This window comes from Gekko japonicus, unplaced genomic scaffold, assembly GCF_001447785.1.
Source record: "Gekko japonicus isolate JY-2015 unplaced genomic scaffold, Gekko_japonicus_V1.1 scaffold774, whole genome shotgun sequence".
Lineage (NCBI taxonomy): Eukaryota > Metazoa > Chordata > Lepidosauria > Squamata > Gekkonidae > Gekko > Gekko japonicus.
Window position 1 is genome coordinate 137,947 of NW_015163625.1, and position 21,599 is coordinate 159,545.

General features: G+C 42.6%; 1 protein-coding gene across 1 annotated transcript in view; it reads right to left on the reverse strand.

The window, feature by feature from the left end:
* The window catches only part of RASA1 (RAS p21 protein activator (GTPase activating protein) 1), a 108,982-nt gene extending 88,713 nt beyond the window's left edge, over positions 1-20,269 (reverse strand). The window contains exons 1-2 of the mRNA XM_015407481.1: positions 20,121-20,269; positions 11,585-12,070 (exon numbers count right to left, since the gene is read on the reverse strand). Coding sequence (XP_015262967.1) covers positions 11,585-12,070; positions 20,121-20,269 — 635 coding nt within the window. The remainder of the gene's footprint in view (positions 1-11,584; positions 12,071-20,120) is intronic.
* Between the last annotated feature and the right edge of the window lie 1,330 nt (positions 20,270-21,599).

Genomic DNA, 21,599 nt, shown 5'->3' on the forward strand with positions numbered 1-21,599 from the left:
GGTATGTTATAACAAGACAAAACATGACATTTTCCAAGTTTATAAAATATAGCAAATAAGTTAAGTCAAATCCAAGTCAACTGAGGACATTGGGCACGGTTGGGTCCCTGCCCCCCAGAAAAGGAAAATGCAACAGATTTTCTACTTTATTGGTACTCAAGCATGTGTCCACTATTCTCTTTGTTCCTTGGTACCATCAAGAAAGACAACATCTGCAGTTTATATATTTCTTAAACAAACTTATTAGTTCCTCCAGGCACTGAAAGGGGTCTACTGAGTTCCTCATCAAGAAACAATTCCTTCTGTTGTTCTAATACACTGATGCCCATCTGCACAAAACAAGGATATGCATGAGTCAGAAGAGAGAGTAACAAGCAAACCATTACAAATTTTACAAAAAGCATTCTGAATACTGAAACTGCATAGCAATTTTACATCAAAGACTTAAAAGTTTAATTCTGTTCTGTGGAAGATTCACAACTATTAAACTGAACTGATTCACAAAAATAGCATATACGGTATTTGAAAATATCAAGATCTTGCCAGGCAATCTCTCTTCCTGCCTCATTAAATTACCTCTGAAGGATGTTAGGGCATGTCAGTGCTTGCTAGGAAGGTGAGGAAGAGCACTGGAACAAAGAAGTCAAAAGAATTCTTGAAACAGTAATGGCTCAGAAATCAGGGCTCTGAAAATGTCTTCGTGTCACTATAACTTTTTTTTTTTTTAAGGACAAATCAACTCTTGGTTTTCTAAAGGAGAGAAGGCTCAACTGGCCTACAAGCCAGATGCTGCCTGCAAAACAATTTTCTATCTAGCCTCCCAGAAGCCGAACTCTTAACAAGAAATACAGGTCCATGTCGTCGTCGTCCCCCCCCCCCAGCTGCCCTTGTTTTCAAAAGGTGACAGAGCTCAGGACAGAAGAGTTGCATACAGAGCTCTGACAGCTATAATATCAATGTCCTAGCTAATAAGTACTCAGAGAAGCAATACTTAATCTGATATATATAAAAGCCCTAACGAGTCAGCACTTTCTAGCTCTCCCATAGGCTGTGCGCTCCATCAGCTATTGGCCCATCAACTGCCACTCAAGAGTATTTGCATGCCATTGGCTGGGTGCTGGATTCACTCCTCTTCCCCGCCATTGCTGCCTCAGCCACTGGTCCCTGTCAGAATAAACTCCCAAAATGGCTGTCTCTCCTATTGAAGACACTTCTGTGTCTGGCTGGCTACTGAAATGACTGTTCCCTGTTCAGGAAGAGGATTCTACTGCTGCCACTTCTCCTACTTGGCTCCTCCAAGGCTGGCTGGCTACTGAGGTGAACCAGAGGCCATCAAACCATCCCTTCTCCTCCTGCTGAGCTAATTTCCCCCTCAGTTGCTTTTGCTATGCAACCAAGCTTGGTTCTATCAGTAAAAAATGGGGGGGGAGGGGACCCTTTCCAAGCCTACTTTGGCCTCAGTGGGGAACTCATTGGGGCCAATCCTGACTAGGTTTGACAGCTACAGGTTGGGAAATTCCTGGAGATTTTGTGGTGGAGTCAACAGAAGCTAGAGTCTGAGGAGGGCAGAGGCCTCAGGTGACTAGAATCCCATAGAGTCCACCCTCCAAAGCAGTTATTTTCTCCAGGACTGAGAGAGAACTGTTGTCTGGAGTTCAGTTGTGAAACCAGGTGATCTTCAGGCGCCACCTGGAGGTTGGCTACCCTAGGCCTGGCAGCACCCTCTGCGTGACTTTATGACACCTGACTGGAATGACTTTATGAGGCCTGGCTGCTTGCTCCTGTTCACCAGCAGCAGCCCCCCAGGACAGTCAGTGTGGTGTAGCAGTTAGTGCTTCAGAGCAGGGTCTTCCAAACCTAGGTTATTGCTGTGGAAGCTGAATGGGTGATTTCGGACCAGTCACAGACTTTCAGCCTAACCTACCTCACAGGGCTGTTGTGAAGATCAAAAGGGGGAGGAGAATGATGTGAGCTGCTTTGATCCCCACTGCAGAGAAAGACTGTACTTTTCCTGCAGGGAGAGGGGAGGAGTTGGAAACCTGAGGTTAGAGGGGTAGATAATAGTAGGTTGATGGTTGGCTGGGAAGGAGATAGGGTTGCCAACTCCAGGTTGGGAAATTCCTGGAGAATTGAGGGGTGGAGCCTGGAGAGGTTGGGGTTTCAGGAGGTGTGGGACCTCAGACAGGTCCATAGACTCCACCCTCCAAACCAGCCATTTCCTCCCGGGGAACCAGTTACCAATCTCTAGGGGAAGGCTGGAGACCACTCAGAATTACAACTGCTCTTCAGATGGCAGAGATCAGTTCCCCTGGAGAAAACAGTGGACTCTGTGTCATTATACCCTGCTGAGGTCACCACAGCAAATTGACGCTGAGAGCCCAAGGCCAGGGCACTAACCCAGAGCCTCTTTCTAGATCCCGTAGTATTTATTTCCACAATGGGCCCTATTCCTATGAATGTATAAAAGCCATGCTGGCAACAACTCACCTACTCTCCCATTGGCCGCTGGAGAAGGTGCCTTGGCGCCTATTGGCCCATCCCACTGGCTGCTCCATTCTAATACCGCCACTTTTGACGAGCTGCACCTTGGGAGTTGTAGTTCTCAGCTGGCCTTACTGCAGGCATAACAAAGGGAATTAGAACTACAGCTCCCAAGTTGGGAGTCTCAAGAGGCTGTTGGGCATTAGCAGGGAGTCAGGTTAAGTGTTAATCAGTTAAACGGTTAAACAGGAATTGGGGGGAAAGGGAAGACCTGGACATCTCCCTGAATTACAATTGATCTCCACACTACACAGATCTGTCCCATGGAGAAAATGGTTGCTTTGGAGAGTGAGCTCTATGGCAATATACTTCACTGAAGTCATTCAACAAACCTGGCCCTCCCCTAAGAATTGCCAACCTCCAGGTGGCACCTGAAGATCTCCAGCTATTACAACTGATCTCCAGATGACCAAGATCAGTTCTCCTGGAGAAAATGGCTGCTTTGGGCAGTGGACTCTATGGCATTATATCCTACTGAGGTCCCTTCCCACCTCAAACCCTGCCCTCCGCAGGCTCTACGCCTCAAATCTACAAGTATTTCCCACCCCAGAGCTGACAACTCTGTAACTGGCTATGAAACTCTTGGAACCCAGAAAACATGGCATAGGAGGAGGTGCTTTTCTACTTTAGCTGCCACTGCATAGCCCCAAATGAACATAAGTCGGGGTGGAGGGAGTTACCAATGCTCCCTCTAAGCTGTGGAGTCTTGTCAGCAATGTTCCCTCTAAACTGTGGAGTCTTGTGAGCAAAAATTCTACTTTGTGAGCTGCTGGCATTAAAGTTGTGAGCCAGCGATTGGGCTGCTGCAGAAATTAGTTTGCTCTAGAACCATCCTCTCTGAGCTAAGACAGAAATGTGTGAGCCGGAGGCTAAAAAACTGTGAGCTAGCTCAGACTAACTCAGCTTAGAGGGAACACTGCTTGTGAGCAAAAATTCTCCTTTGTGAGCTACTGGCATTAAAGTTGTGAGCGGGCCATTTGACTACTGCATAAATTAGTTTGCTCTGGAGCCATCCTTCCTGAGCTAAGACGAAAATGTGTGAGCCGGAAGCTTAAAAACTGTGAGCTCGCTCACACTAACTCAGCTTACAGGAAACACTGCCAGTTACCATGTGGCTCTCTTCCTATACTACCTACTTGGAGCATCAAAATGACTTGAGACAGCCCTGCCTTATAGCTAAGCAGAAGGAAATAAACATGGCTCGCCTCCCTCTATTTTCCCTATCCCTCCGCCACCCCATCAGCCACAGCAGACACACTCACCTGTAGCCTCTTTCTAGAGCTTGTTGTATTTCTTCCCACAACAGGCCTTACTCCTAGTGTATCTTGCCAGTGTGCCTCCAGGAGAATTAAAAAAAAATCATTGCTCAGCCCCAACTGATGATCTCATCTTGGATGAAGATAAGGTCTTCTTAACTATGAGGAATGTAGCAGTATTATTCCTGATTCTGAGCAGCAAAAAGTTTACTTTAAAACCCAGCCACCTATACCAGTTCATATTACAACAGAACTGTTAGTCTCAATTTTCACAGCGGTTTTCATTCTTCTGATATTTACAGCAATTTATACTAACCATGTTTTCCACTTGTGGAGGGCATTCTGGCCAATGGAAAAGGAAGGGGGAATGATTTTGCCTCCTCCCACTGTAGACTACAATGGCAACCACTACACTGATCCCAGCGTTCCATCAACCACAGAGAACATGATTTCAGGGGGTACAGGGGGGGGGGAATAGAATTTTATTTTTTGAAAGTGTGCTCTACTCACACTAGAACAAAGTGTGAATCTAGTAGCACCTTTGAGACGACCAAAGTTTAATCCTGGGTATAAGCTTTTCTGTGCACACTTCATCATGCACATGAAAGCGTATACCCAGTAGGGGTGTGCATTGGCATAAATTGAGCTGAGCTGGTTTTAAATTGGGGCTGCTTTTCAACTATCCAAAATGGCCAAGTCACGAAAATATTTGGGATTTTTGGGACCACCGGATAGCTGAATTTAAAGGGCATTTAAAGGGACTGCAGTACAGCTACCTCAAAAAAATGCCCCCAAAGCACCAGATACCCCCAGAGCAACTCTCCATTATACCCCATGGGAACCATTGGCTACTATGGTTCCCATAGGGTATAATAGAGCCAAAAACAATTGGCAATCCCAAATATTTTTCGGGTTCAATATACCTAAACCAAAAAAATACCAGGGGTGTGGGGTGGGGCTGTAAACCCCTAATACTGAGAATTACACTTTGTTGTTCTTAAAGCTGCCACTGGACTCAAACTTTGTTCTATTGCTTCAGACCAACACAGCTACCCACCTGAATATACTAACACTAGGTAAAATCTAATCTTTTTATAAATGATTCCTTATCATCATTAAAACATTCTATTCATCAACCCTTTAAAATATCTAATGTTAAAACGTAAAGAGAATTTTGCATTTTTTTAATATTCTTTTTCAATATCCAGTACTTGGGAGTGGGCCACCACACTTACAGCCTGATCCTAGGCATTTCTCTTTGTGTTCAGCTGGGTTTATCCCAGATTAAGTGAGTGCAGTGGTGGTCCTGCATACTTTACTGGTCACTGCTTCATGGTACTTCAACACAATGCTTCCAAGGAGAAAAGCTCAAAATGAGATGCAAGAACGTAGTAAGGAGACAATATTTTCAGAATATACTGTTAGATTCTATACAAGATCAGAATTGTACCCGCCACCTTTAAGGAAAATAAATCAGAAGAACTGAGTAATCTGGTACTGAATAAACTGGGACTCCAAGTCCAGATAGTCCAGACTTTTGTGGCAGTTTAAATGAAAAATGCATGTGTTTGTTAATGCTACGTTAAATCAAATCACCCATGTACTCAATCACCCCCATATTAGAAGAAGTTAAATGGTGTTAACTATGGATTGTCCGTCTCTGTGCTATTATATAAAAACCTGGACAATGACAATGGCAGCAAAAATATTCTTGCAACATTTAGCAACATCAATTATATGCAAACTATATACTGTTCTATGTTTTATAAAAACATGGAAAACTAAGTAAAACATATTACTATATCTAATAATGAAGGGCTGACCCTTAAAAAGATAACAAAATCTATGCAATGGAACTATACTGGATTACCACTCAAAAGTTTTGTAAACCTAGGGAACTCCTAGGTGTCAAGAAAATCCTTTATTTAAAACAATTTTAGGATAACCCCCCCCCCCAAAAGCCCTTACTAACCAATCTTTGTGATGTCCCACATGCATAAAGTGACATGCTGGAGTCTGGCCGCCATCTGGCATTGCCACAGCAACCCAAAATGCTTCACAAAAACATAACATTGGTTAGGAGGCAGCAAAAGAGAGCAAAAAAGCCATGACAACCAGGAACAGATGTCAAGGAAAGAAATGAGATCTCTCCTCCCACATTATTCTTCATGGTCCCCTGCCATCCTTTTATAGCATGAAAATTTAGTTAAGGCTAACTTGTTAGTTAATGCTAATACCACTTGTTTCTTACACTTCTCAGCTAAAAACCAGGCAACCAGATGATTCCACACAATACCATTTTCTACCCAGTGGTCTTCAGTCACAGCCATAGTTCTCTCTAAGCTGTGCTAGGAGGTGCTGGCACACAAAATTTTAATAGGCAGCACAGGGATTTCTGCTTCAGCCCACAAGGCTTTTTTTCCTCCATTGGAAACAATGGATCGGGGGGCACCTCCTTCTGGGGCCCATAGAATTGGACCCCTGGTCCAATATTTTTGAAACTTGGAAGGGTTTTTTTTAGGAGAAGGACCAGCAGCTATGCTGCAAATTTGGTGCATGTACCTAAAAAAAACAGCCCCCAGAGCCCCATATACCCTCAGATTGATTCTCTATTATAGCCTATGGGGCCTATTTGACTATAATGGTCCTCAAAGGCTACAATGGAGCCAAAAAAACCCACAATTTTTTTGTACACTGCTACTATGCTTTTCAGCATAATTTCTAAGCTACCTTGAGTCACAGTAAAAGTGGGATATAAATATTTGAATAAATAAGTGGTTTGGGCAGGTTGGTAACATTTCAGCAACTTCCTGTTTGTTAGGTTTGGCAGGGTTCTGACAGTGGTTGTTCCCACTTTGTCATACTTGACCTGTAATGCTGGTTGTCATATTTTACTAAAACAATGAAAATAGACTGCAAGAGTCTCCCCAAGTGTTGGTATGTTTTCTAAGGCTTAGCACAGGGCAACAGTCCAAGCCCAGGTCTAATGGTATAGTGGACTGGGGCAGGTAGACCTGTTATCTGGAGGCCAGGTCTACCAATATAGTGGAAAGGGGTGGGTAGACCTCTTATCTGGAGGCCAAGTCTACCAATATAGTGGAAAGGGGTGGACAGACCTCCAGAGGACAGGTCTACCAATACAGTAGAAAGGGGTGGGTAAAATTTGACTGGATTCTGTTTTCTCTTATAATGTTTAAATTATTCTTAAAATATAGTTTAAATATAACTTAAAAAAATTTATTCTGAGATTTTTACAAGGTTCTGGAAATAATCTTCTAAAAAACTAATTTATGCAATAGTCAAATGTAGACTCGCTCACAACTTTAATGCTACTAGCTTTTTTTCACTCACGAGGTAGAATTTCTGCTCACAACACTGTGGCGCTTAGAGGACACATTGGTGGCAGCCTACCTTAAAGAAATACCCTAACAGAGCTACTTTCCAGGAACAAGAGGTCATCTGATACATAACAAGGTCCACATTCTGCTACACATCCAGATATCAACTTTGTCCTGTACCCCTTAAGGTAACACTATTACAGGACATCATGTCACATGATTCACCTGTTATTTCTCCAACAAGATATATGCAGACATCTGTCAACAATGATCCACTGCAAACAGTCAAGTCTCTACTACAAGTATGAACAGCTGGCATAAAAACCCATTAAAATCAGGAAAAAAGGTCCCCTCCCAAATTTGAGTGTTCTAAAAAAGCTTCTACAAAATATTCTCTATTTTGGAATGAGTGAAATGTGAAGACAAGGTTGTACTCACTCAAATTGAGCATCGTGATTTTTCTGGAGTAAAACAGTTTACAACAATAGAGAATGATAATTCCAACCTATATTGTAGACATACAACTGAGCTGGTAGGGAGAAAAGATGAGTATAAATATTTTAACTAAATACATGTGACCAATTTTGGCAGTTAATAACACACACATTATAGCATAATCTTAATAAACAGTTCAATGTTTTCAGTGTGATAAATCTAACCATGCTGCAAGTCCTATGGCTGTATAACACAGCTCTGTCCAAATAATACATTAGTATAAATTTGTTTTCTAATTTCAACTTTCATTTGCCCTACCTCTTAGATGTCAAAAATTAATATACATGAACTTAGGTAGCATAAGTTGAAGCAGTTTGCAGCTTGAAGTATTGGATATATCAATTTTGCTATTGGAAAATTCCATAAACATGCTGAATATACCATTTTATATGCTAAGCTTTGCATTGTCATAGTAGTAATACAAGTTTCTCTGATAGGAAAATAATAGTACATAGATTTTCCCCAAACATTTCTGGGGTTTGCCCAGGAACAAAATTCTCCATGGTTTACAAATGTACATAATTTTTTCATCTGTAGTAGTGTTTCTAAAAGAGAACGAAGGGATCTGACATAAAAATGACAATATTTACAAACTAGCAGGAGCACATTTAAATGTGCCACGACACTCTCTCGGTGACCTGAAAGTCATCATTCTTCAACAAAATAACTTCTGCAGGAAGCACCAGTATGAAGCTGCTGAATTAGAGTATATCAGTCAAGAGTATGCCTCATCTTGAATAAAGATCAGGCATCTCTCACTACAGGTGGAAATGAACTTAACAAAATTATTACCACCATAGCTGCTGTTGTGAATGCTAACAATGCAGTCCTAAACCCTTTTAAGCCTACCTATTTAGAAGGGTGTAGCTCTATTCAGTATTGTACTGTGAGTTATCTTTGACAACATTTACACAAAAGCTTCAGAGCCTTTACCTCTTAAATGTCATGGCCTTTTGACCTCACTGGCAGTGATGACCACTTTTTAAATGGAGGCAAGTAGCCCTGGAATAAATTAAAGACCCCTATGTACTGTTGGATCACGGTTTAGACAAATTACTCCATGCTTCATTTCTGGAACATACACCACTACAGTTGTGGAACAACATTAACAACATCCACCACCAACACATCTGAAAATATCTGCTACAGATATTTTATTAGTAGGAGATATATAAAATCATATATTTAGAGTTATTAACTCAATATACAAACCATATAGTTACACAAACATTTATGGCAGTTTGTGTTGTTCAATATAAAAGGGACTACAGAACGTTTATGTGAAAGAAATGTACAATACTTACATTTGAATTTTAAAACAAGTAAGATGCATTTGATAAAACTTTGGGGGAAAGAATTATCATATATTTGAAAACATTTTTTTCCTGAAGTAATTTTTAAAAACCTCTTTTTCCAGCTGCATATGCCCTGACCTGGACAGACCAGACTAGCCTGATCTCATCAAATCTCAGAAGCAGGGCTGGCCCTAGTGAGTATTTGAATGGGAGATCACCAAATAACATCAGGGCCCTGAGGGACTTGTTACAATTCCAAACAGAGATATTCCGCCAAGCATACAGTTACGGACAGCAATGGTATTTAACAGCAATTGAATCTATCAGTTGCCTCCTCACTCTTCTCCCCCCTTCTTAATGTTGGTCAAATTTTTATTGTGGTTCCATGTAGGCTTATGTTTTTATGAGAGTATATTTGATAGTTCTAATGTTTCGTTATTTTAAACTGTTGTACACCACTCTGAGCCCACTCTGCAGGGAGGGTGATATAGAAATTCAATAAAATAAAGAAGTCCAGGGTTGCTACGCAGAGCCAGGCAACAGCAAACCACCTCTGAACATCTCATGCCTTGAAAACCCCAGGGGCTACCATGAGTTGGTTGTGACTTGACAGCAGTTTTCACTACCATGCTCCTTTATACTACAAGCCTACAAACTCTACCACTACTCATTCACACTTATTTTTTTCCTATACAAAAGTAAGTATTCCTTTACACATCAAAAATGGGCATTTTACATGCTACAAAGAAACTTGAATCTTATTTACACCAAAGAAATCCAATATGTTGTAAGATTCCAGAGATTTTTTTAAAGTTAGTATAGTTGATGGTATATTGCTGTTCTTTATTCAAAGCCACTTCCAATAACTTTTTCACTACGGTATTTTATTCCAAAGCCTCAGTACCAAACAACCATTAAAACTTTCCTGTTGCTAACAATCAAGTTCACTGATCCTGCCTGCAGATTTATTGAACATGTGACATGGTAATTTATAATGTATGTATTTAAATCTGGATTTTAATTATATTATAATTTATGACCCTACAATTTAGCTCTTGCATTGGTTGCCACATTCACAAGGCCATATACTGCCTTGAGTATATGGAGGGATATTAGTGTTCTAAATAAATTAATTAAATTTTCAACTATATTGATCACTGAAAATAGTAAAAGCCTTTTTAAAAAACACAACAGGTGTTAAGAAATGTCTGTGTTACTTAAGCTACAGTAAGGATTACCCCTAAAGGTTTTTAATTATCATTCTAGATCTGTCATAATGCCTCTGAAGTTTCTATTCCTTGTTTCTTTACTATTTAAATTAGGATAACTGACAATTTAAATCTGGATACAGCACCTAAAACAAGCTTACAAGAATATGTGTTGTATACACACATAAACAAAGCCATTTATGCAGCATCCTGAGATTTATAGTAAACAGACTATACCAGAATGTCATTATAGGACATCAAATATTGCTCAAGACCTAGCAATAATCAGGACTTCCACTGCCATCTTTATTTTTACCCAGGAAAAAAGTGTTTGGATGAAAACAGACTTTTCAGTTTTTAAAAAAGAACTGTTTCCTCAACAGAACTTCACTCTGAGATTATTCAGATTTTTTCCTCCATGAAAGTATACCTATAAAATAATTATGACATACTCTTGCATGGTGCTTTTCCTGCAAATTTTGTGAACTAGAGTTACTCTGCTTACTTCAGCTACTGGGGGGGGGGAGTGAGCTCAGTGACTTCTGCATACCAGTACACCATCTTTCACATGTATTGTATGTGAAGAAAAATACTGTCAATATTGACACATTCTGAGACAAATAAAAGAAAAAGGAATATTAACATTTAAGAACCAGCACCCTGTAATCCATACTTAAATTGGACTTTTATGTTGCATTACATTCTCACACACACACACACCTATTCCCCATCCATTCCTATGCAGACTGATCCAACAAAGTTCATCAGGACATTCTCACAATTAAAGGACACAAACCACACCCCAAAATATATTAAAGTCCTCCCCATCCATGAATATGCATTGATGCCCCCCCCCCCATCAGTCTTTTCCCACACTGCTTGTGAATACTTCTGGGCAGCTCTGTCCCGTCAAAAGTAACTGCAAACAGAAGAGTGGTTTTGAGTGCATGCTTAAAATCTCCTGAAATATGTCACCACATTTCCCATTTAAAGACACGCCCCCTTTCAAGTCCATATACCTATGGATTTATGGGGGGGGCGACTAGTTGAGAAGGACTAGATGAAACGACAGTATGGGGTATAACAACAGCATGCCACACTTTAAGGAAATGTCCCTTTGGGAATTCTCGGAGTTCTCCTGAATGAAAACCTATCTCCAGATTTGCACCGAGTTGATTTTTAAGGGAGAGGGGCGATGTTAATCCCAAATTTTCGGCTCCCCCCCCCCCCGCCCGCAGCCACCTAACCAACCACGGCTGCTTGAAACTGGAGGGAGGCGAAAGAGGCGGGCACAGGGGGAAAAAAACTTTCAGGAGTTGCCCGGAGTTTGACACACACACACACACACAAAGACCCCGCCATACGCTTGCCGCCGGGTGCGGTGCCGGAGTGGGCTGCAGCCGAAAGCTGGCTCCCCTCGCCCCAGCAGCCGGCCCGGGGGCGATACTTACTGGTTGGCTGGGGGCGCGTTGAGCGGGATAGCCACCTCCTCCTCTTCATACTCGGGCCCGTCCAGCGAGTCGCCCTCGTCCACTGTGCTCAGCCCCCCCGCCGGAAGCGGCGGCTGCGGGGGCGGCGGTAGCGGAGGGAACCCGCCTGAGGTGGTGGTGGTGGTGCTGGAGCCGCCCTCGGGGAACTGCAGCGAGAGCGGCGAGCCCTTGGAGCGCTCAAGGTGCCCACGCCGGAGCCCCCCAGAAAGGCGGCGGCAGCGCTCTTGCTGCTGCTGCTGCTTCGGGCGGTGGCGGCAGGAGGGCAGCGCTCCAACCCCGGCTCCCCGGCCGCTCCCGAGCCGCCTTCTTCGCCTCCAGCTTCGGCCGCCGCCGCCATCATGCTGCTCCGGCTCGCCCCACCTCTTCCCCGCCCCTACTGGGGCAACGCGCCGCCGGGAGGAGGCGACAACGAGACCGAGGGAGGAAGGGCTAAGCACGACCCGACGCCTCAGGCAGTGAGAGGGAAACAATGGGAGCGAGTCGAGAAGGCGAGTCTCTCGCCAACCAGCCCGTCCGCCCCTACTCAGCTGAGCCCCGGGTTCTGAGGAGAACCAACGGGCGAGGAGGTGCTCATCGCCTTCCTTAAGTCAGGAGGCGCCGCCTCAGCCTTCACTTGCCGGCAGCCGGACTCAGGTTGGCTGCTGAGGGCGGCAGCGCCTCTCCGGTTCGCGGCTTCTCCCTGCCTCCCTCTCGAAATGCGCATGCGCCCTTTCCGTAAGGCTGGTCCCGCCGGTTACTGCAACCGAGCCTCTCGCAGAAGAAGAAAAACCTGGCTGCGGCTGAAATCCTATACCAGGCTATAAGCCCCATGGAATACAGTAGCACTGACTTTCCAGTAAACGTGCCTGAAGCATCCACCACGCCTTTTTAGTCTGTGACAGGAAAACTAAAACAGTCTTCTTATGACACCTTAAAAGCGAGCATATTTCATGGTGGAGTGCCTACTCTTGTACGAATGTATGCATGTTCCCTGGGGCTTATCTCCAAGTGAGGATACTTCATTTCTTTGATTTATACCGCCCCCTCCCCGCGGGAGCAGGCTAAGGGCGGCTTACATAAAATGCAGTAGCTAAAACAACAATATAAATAAAAAGTTTAAAAACACAACATAAGGTGTTAATGAACCATTTAAGTGGTGATGGCGAAAGCACACTTTTGTGCAAGTAAGTTCGAGTGAAAATGATGGCACTTACTTCTGAGGAAACGATGGGCGGGTTGTGTATTACTAGCTGTGTTCTGAATTTGAAACAAATAGGGCATTTTGTAAATACAGTTTTGGTGAAGAAATAGCCCCTTCCTTTCTTTATAGCCCATTCCTTTCTCTAAAATACTAAATTGAATAGTTTTGCTAGCCTGCACCGAGAGACACTTGGGTGGTACATTGATAAAGGGTAGTTGTTCAGTCGCACAGTCAAGTCTGACTCTTCCTGACCCCATGGACCACATCACGCCAGGCCCTCCTGTCTTCCGTTGTGCTCCAGAGTTTACTTAATTTTATGTTTGTTGCCTCGATAACACTGTCTAACCATCTCATCCTTTGCATCCCCTTCTTTGACCTTCAATCTTTCCCAGCATCAGTGTCTTCTCCAGTGAGTGCTCCCTTCTCATTTGGTGGCCAAAGTATTTGAGCTTCAGCTTCAGTATCTGGCCTTCCAGGGAACAGTCAGGATTGATTTCTTTTAGGATTGACTGATTTGATCTCCTTGCAGTCCAAGGGGCTCTCAAGAGTCTTCTCCAGCACCATAATTCAAAAGAATCTATTCTTCAGCGCTCGGCCTTCCTTATAGTCCAACTCTTGCAGCCATACAGAACTACTGGGAATACCATTGCTTTGACCATACGAACTTTTGTTGGCAGGGTGATGTCTCTACTTTTTATTATGCTGTCAAGGTTTGCCATCACTTTCCTCCCAAGGAGCAGGCGTCTTTTAATTTCATGGCTGCTGTCACAGTCTGCGGTGATCTGGGATCCCAGGAACGTGAAGTCTGTCACTGCTTCCACGACTTCTCCTTCTATTTGCCGAGGAGTGATGGGGCCGGATGCCATGATCTTAGTTTTTTTGATGTTGAGTTTCAAACCAACCTTTGCACTCTCCCCTTTTACTCTGAGCAAGAGGCTCTTGAGGTCCTCTTCACTTTCTGCTATTAGAGTGGTATCGTCTGCATATCTGAGGCTGTTGATGTTTTCCCCAGCAGTCTTAATTCTGACTTCTGAATCATCCAGGCTGGCACTTTGCATGATGTACTCTCCATATAAATTAAATAAGCTAGGGGACACTATACATCCTTGTCGTACTCATTTTCCTATGCTAAACCAATCAGTTGTTCCATATTCTGTTCTAACTGTTGCTTCTTGACCCTTATACAGGTTTCTCAATAGACATGTGAGGTGGTCTGGTACTCCCATCTCTGTAAGGACTTGCCATAGTTTGTTGTGATCCACACAATCAAAGGCTTTAGCATAGTCAATGAAGCAGAAGTAGATCTTTTTCTGGTACTGTCTTGCTTTCTCCATAATCCAGCAATGTTGGCAATTTGATCTCTAGTTCCTCTCCCTCTTCAAAACCCAGCTTGTACTTCTGGCAGTTCTCTGTCCACGTATTGCTGAAGCCTAGCTTGTAGGATCTTGAGCATGACCTTGCTAGCATGTGATATGAGTGCAACTGTGTGATAGTTTGAACATTCCTTGGCATTGCCCTTCTTTGGGATTGGAATATATACTGACCTTTTCCAATCCTGTAGCCACTGTTGTGTTTTCCAAATTTGCTGGCAAATTGAGTGCGGCACTTTAACAGCATCATCTTTTAAGACTTTGAATAGCTCAGCTGGGATACCATCAGTTCCACTAGTTTTAATGTTAGTAATGCTTTCTAAGGCCCTGTCATGACCCCAGTGTTGCCCTACGAGGCCCCTATCAAGCTTTTATGAACTTATAGGTTATGCAAAATCTGACCTGTGCTAGTTGTGTGCAAAAGGGACTGTGACTCCAAATGCTGCCAGCTATAGACACATGCCCAGAAGAAGGAAGCCTTCCTGTGAAACAATGTGTCCATGGGCCCTGTATGTCACCAACCCTCTTACTTGCAATGAAGTGAACCAGCTCCCTAGCCATATACAGCATTGAGAAGCCAGGCAACCGCCAGGCCAGAAGGCAGGGGACCAAATTCCATGAAGCACCCCTTCTGCTTACACGTAGGCAACATGTTTGTTCCCACCTAATACATCATCCAGTCAAAACTGCAGACATAAGACAACAAGAGAACAATGCCTCTGGCCAGCAGAAGACATAATCCCATCAGGTGCCATTGTTCAATCTAGTTTGTCATTAGATTCAACATTGCCCACTCCTCAGACCTTTGACCCCAGCACCAGTCAGCATATTTTGGGGACGGACTAGCAGGAGGGGTGCCAAGACAGGTGGCCGAGCTCAAGCCCACCCCCCAGCCTCCTTATAAAGGAGGCTGCGCAGCACCAGCTTGCTCTCTCTTACTTGCACTCTTGTTCCCTTACCTGACCCCTCCCTACCCAAAGTCTCTGACTCTTGGTTGCACAGCCAGAGTCTTACTGTGTTCCTGCCAGCTCAGGACACAGCCCTCTCCCTAGTCCCCCCATTTTCCTGAGATTCGTTCCATCCAACTACAGGACAGGTAGAGTATCTCCCATCATCAAAATATCCTGCTAATGCGAATGTGTTCTTGGTATTCTATCTATACTTCCTAGATGCTGTGTAATTGTATGTGTGCATGTGTTATTGTGTGCTTGAAATACCTTCAGTAAACAAAATCAATTTATACTGACGTCAGTCTCCACATCTATTTGGTGGGTCTGGAGGAAACTGCACCCCTGTATAAACAGCTGCTTGCTCCCACAGTTGCCTATTGCCTGATTTAAGACCATAACTCCCCATATTAAAAACTATTCAAGGTAATTTGGCTAACACCAGGGGGTCTCTGCCTTCCGCCACCACCACCCTGGACTTATGGTCCCTTTTGAGAAGGCCAGGGTACCCTCTCAAGCCCATCCAACAAGCCCCTTTTACAGCTGAGAACACACAGGCGTGATTGACCCAGGCAGAGAAAATAATTAAACAGAAAGGGTTTATTAAAAACAACACTGGGGTAGGGAAAACAAGACAAGGCAAGGTGCTTAAAAAGGGTATAACAGTATGAAAGGCAAAATAAACATAATCTAACGCAGCTACCTGTTTCTACTTCCAGGCCCACAGCCTGCCTAGCACTCACGCTGAGCCCAGTGGAGATCTTCCTCGCTCCCAGACCAGCCTGTCCCCTCAGTGAGACCAGGCCGCAGAGAGAGACCGAAAAGAAGAAGAAGAAGAGATTGGATTTATACCCCGCCCTTCACTACCCAAAGGTTGAGAGCAGCTTACAAACTCCTTTCCCTTTCCCTCCCCTCAACAGACACCCTGTGAGGTAGGTGGGGCTGAGAGAGCTCTGGACAGAAACTGCTGTTTTTCAAGAACAGCTCTTATCAGAACTACGGCTTGCCCAAAATCATCCAGCCAGGTGCAAGTGGAGGAGTGGGGAATCAAACCCGGTTCTCCCAGATTAGAGTCCGCGCACTCAACCACTACACCAAAGTACACCAAACTCAGGGATCTTTGTCTTCCCAGACCAGCCCATCCCCTCAGTGAGACCAGGCTGCAGAGAGACAAAAGGACACCCTTTTTCATAGCTAGCAGCTCAAGACCGACTCTCCTCACAGTATATAACAGTCTCCTCACAGAATCTCACTCTCTGATTGGCTATAGCCCATTGCTAAGCCTTATGGGGACTGTAGGCTGCCTGCTTTCACTGCCATGCAGGTCTCTCCTGGGACCAGGCCGCACCAGGCCCTGCTCCCAGTCCTGAACAGATCATGACAGGCCCATTGGACTTCGGATTCCAGGATGTCTGGCTCAAGGTCAGTGATTACACCATCGTGGTTGTCAAGGATATTGAGGTCCTTTTTGTATAGTTCTTCTGTCTATTCTTGCCATCTTTTCCTAATCTCTTCTGCTTTTGTTAGGTCCCTACCGTTTTTGTCCTTTATTATGGCCAGCTTTGCATGGAACGTTCCCTTGATTTCGCCAATTTTCTTGAAAAGATCTCTAGTCCTTCCGTTTCTATTGTTTTCCTCTATTACTTTGCATTGTTCATTCAGGAAGGCCTCCTTATCTCTCCTTGCTGTTCTCTGGAAATCTGCATTCAGTTGGATAAATCTTTCCTTTTCACCTTTGCCTTTTGCTTTCCTTCTTTCCTTTGCTATTTGTAAAGACTCATCAGACAGCCACTGTGCTTTCTTGCATTTCTTTTTCTTTGGGATGGTGGTGATTGCTGCCTCCTGTACAATGTCACAAACCTCTGTCCATAGTTCTTCAGGCACTCTTATCAAATCTAGTCCCTTAAACCTATTTTTCACTTCCACTGTGTATCATCAGGGATGTGATCTAGGTCAAACCTGAATGGCCTAGTGGTTTTCCCAACTTTCTTCAGTTTAAGTCTGAATTTTGCAATGAGTACCTCATGATCTGAGCCACAGTCAGCTCCAGGTCTTGTTTTTACTTACTGGATAGAGCGTCACCATCTTTGACTGCAAATTATATAATCAATCTGATTTTGGTGTTGCCCATCTGGTGATGTCCATGTGTAGAGTCGCCTCTTAGGTTGTTGGAAGAGGGTGTTCGCTATGACCAGCATGTTCTCTTGACAAAACTCTGTTAGCCTTTGCCCTGCTTCATTGTGTTCTCCAAGACCAAACTTGTCTGTTATTCTGGTTACCTTTTGACTTCCTACTTTAGCATTCCAGTCCCCTATGATGAGGAGGACATCTTCTTTTGGTGTTAGTTCTAGGAGGTGTTGTAGGTCTTCATAGAACTGGTCCACTTCAGCCTCTTCTGCATCACTGGTTCGGGCATAGACTTGAATGACTGTGATGTTGAATGGTTTGCCTTGGATTTGAACCGAGATCATTCTGTCGTTTTTGAGACTGTATCCCATTACTGTCTTTTGTAATGGGATACTGTCTTTTGGCCACACCTTTATAGTTGGATTGGATCCAACCAGCTTTTTCTCTCAGTCTTATTCCATTTCCCTCCTTACAATAGGCCCCGTCTCATGGTTTTTACCAATGCCAGGACTATGAAACCCAGCGTAGCTCTTTTGTTAGTCAAATGGGGCCCCCTCCTCACTTTTACACCAGTGAAAAACTTGGTTGGATCCAAACCACTGTATCTGTCTTCACTTTCTATTTTTTAATTATTAAAGCAGTTTAAGGAGTTTGAAAAAAATGTATTTTATAAGCCTTTTGCTTAAACTGCAAAAGTACTCTGTCTGCGCACAAGTGACAGCTTGCACACACTGTTGCCTACCTAGACGTTTTCCTACTTGCTGCAGCTCTTTCTTTTCGCCTTTGAAACTCTGTCAAGGTATTGGGAATGTATTAGAAAGGGGTGCTGGAGGGAAATGATTTTTTAATAATTGACATGTGCATGCACACGCACACACAAACCCATTGGTGAATTAAAGCCCAAAGATCTTTGTCAGAAAGGGCAGGGCCTGTAACTATCTAGCTCACCCTGTTGTTGTCTCTTCAAAATTAATGTTGATTTTCCACATTATATTTTTAAACCATCTGAGACTTTTTGGAAACTTTCAATTTTATATAAACTAAAAATTATCATGTTGTAGCTCATGCTTCTTTTTCTAACAGATTTTTGCAAAAGGAGTGTTTGTCCAGCCTCCTCTGAGAACAGCTTTTGGAATATAAAACATTTCTTTGAGTCGCTTGGTAAGCCATGCCTTGATCTTTAACAATATAACTATTCTGATTTATAAAGATACATTATTTGCCTTTAGGCTTAATTTTCTTTTCTTCCATTGGTTTGATGTAAAATATTAATGCACATACCATTACATTTAATCATACCCCCATGGTGCCATTAAACTTTTAAAAGCACTGAACACTTCTGAGATGTTATTAATTATGTTACAGTTAAGTTATGGTCCATTTAGTGTTCTCTGGAGATCCAATATGGCTGTTGTCACATGACTTCCAATAGATAATGTAGGTTGTCTGAATAGTCGGTTTGGGAAGTGTAAAAATACAAAGTAACAGCAAAAAATGAATTCTTCATGAGAAGCTGTTTTAAACCAAGATATGCCAAGGACTTTTAAATCTGCAATGGAAGAGTAAATGTAAGTACAAAATAACTGTTGCCACAAAGTGCAAAGGAAATACTAGTAAGTGTTCAAGACTAGAATACTGATGCTTGAAAACCTAGATATTATAAAAGGATTTGCTGCATGCTATTACAAATGTGTGTGTTTCACTGTGTGTACACAACACATATTGTCCAGGAGCCAATTTGCTACTAATTTACTACAAACATATTCTATGTGCAGAATGGGTTCAGTTCCCTGACAGAAGCCCTCCTCACTTTTACATAGTTCACAACACACTGCTTTTGAAAGTGGGAAGAATTTCAAAAGCAGTTGATAATTATGGTGGTTTAGGCGTCAAAGAAAAGAAGCTGTAGTACTGCTGGGTGTCCCAAAGCTCTTCTGTATTGATAAAGTACCTTTTAGTATCTCAGTCAGGCAAAAGTATATTTTCATCAACATGCCTCACACTGATTACATACAATCCACAATGAGTCTGCCATGTCTTTGTAGTTTGCAGAAACCTTTTAGGCACTTTTTGTTATCCTTTACAGGATGCTGCCGTGTGATATAGGTGAAGGCAGATAGATTCCAAAGAGTTCCAAAAGTTTAATTACCAGACACAAAGGTGATATTCTTATCGCAGCATGCAGGCAAAAGGAGAATACTTCCTTTCAAATACCACTGCATGGCAGCTGTGACTGTTCTTAATGAGTGTTTTACTTAAAATAGACAGAAACTGGGAAGGCTTCAGTGGGCATGATACCAAGGAAACAAACTATCTGGACAGATGGTGTATGTTTCCGAAAAGGGGGGGGGATCTGACAGAGTCAAATAACAGCAATTAAGAGAAAACAAAGGGACAAAGTGGGAACATTTCTACTGTTGCAAAAAACAAAAAAGGCCACCCCTCTTGTTTTCTTCCATCCTACACACATAAGCATACATGTCTCATTATATCTAACAGACAAGGATGTTGGTATGGGACAGCTACATTTGTGATTATGCATAACTAATATTTCTGTTTCATATGAAACTTGATTCTGGTCTTCTCAAGCAAATATAATTCCTACAATGTAATTTAGAATAAAATAAATTTGCATTTTAAAAATACCTCTTCATCTTTGAACTAATAGTTTAATATGATGTTTCTGAATATTATTTAAATATAGCTTTGCTTTCTAGTTTTGTTTCAGTTTTGTCTTCTCATAATGTGACCAAAGTACAATAGCCTGTTTAGTCATTTTAGCTTCTAGGTAGAGTTCAGGCTTGATTTGATGTAGAACGCACTAATTGGTCTTTTTGGCTGTCCATGGTATCCATAAAATTCTCTTCCCATACCACATATCAGATGAATCAGCTTTCTTCCTGTCATATTTCTTTATTGCCCAACTTTTGCACCTATACATAATAATGGAGAATACTGTGGTATGAATTATTTTGGTTGCCAGTGACACATCCTCATACGTAAGGATCTTCTCTAGCTCCATCATGGCTGTCCTTTCCAGTTTTGGGGGGGTTTTTTGGTTGCAGTCTTCATTTTAGTTTAATAATTTCAATTTCTTCATTGTCAGCTTTAAAGTTTTGTAATTCTCCAGAAGTCATTACTTTTGTCTTCTTGGTGTTCAGCTGTAACCATGCTTTGGCACTTTCTGCTTTAACCTTCATCAGGAGATGTTTCAAGTCTTCACTGTTTTCTGCCGGTAATATGGTGTCATCCCATATGCTTATCCCAAATTGTTAATGTTCCTCCCACCAGTTTTCACTCCAATTTCATCTAAATCTAACCCAACTTTCCTTACAATGTGTTCTGCATATAGATTGAAAAGTGACTATAGCCATTTTTAGTGGGGTATACTGATCAGTTTAAAAAATCATTCCTGGAGCCAAATCTGAGGATGCAGAGATCTGTGGACAACTGGGGAAGAAAGCAATTCTAGTGAAACAGAAAACTTTGAAACTTCCAAAAAGCAAGATAGTGTCTTGACACTGTCAGAATTTATCTTGATAAAAATGCATCTAGAGGTGGGGAGACAAAGGTAGCTGGGATCAATTTCAGGTGAATAAAATTGATAAGGAAGCACCTCAGTCTCTCTTCATGATCTTCCATTCCAAATAAACCCCTCGGCCAGCTGCTTTTCATTTTTGTTTTAACTAAATGGCTGGGCATTTTCATGTAGTTTGTTGCTTACCCAGATTACTTGGTGGGGTGTTCCAGAGGTTCCTGAGACAGATCAAGGATGAAATGGGAGGTCCATTTCCCTTCTCAGTCCTCCAGTGTTATTTCAACAGTCATCCAATGCTATTTCACCTTGATCTGACCTTTATAAAGCCAGATAGGTCACTAAAAGCCAATTCATATTTTATTGGTTAAAAGTACCTATATTTAAATAGTAAACTAGTAAAATCATCAGTAATTAATAGTGCAAACATTTATACATGACTGGGGGTTCCTTTCAATAAATATTGAAACAGTGATCAGGAAAGGATTGTGTTCTCCTGTTTCCATGGGTATCATAGAAACCTGTGTATTCTCCTCAAATTTTGTATTCACATTTCCTTTTTAAAAGTTAAATTTGAATCAGCTCTCAGTTAAGGCTGGCTCTAGAGAAAGTTAACAGCATCTGGCCTTGTTCAGTTCTCGAAACCCTCACTTGGAGGTGAGTGGAAGTGAAACTCACCACCAAGTCATTGTAAGGAAATTGTATTGAGTGCAACTGCATACCGCTCAACATCCTGTCTGTGGTTGGGACCGTCCCTCAAGGAGGAGCATAATCATTACTCTTTGGAGGGTATGGAGGAAAGTAACTTCTGAACTTT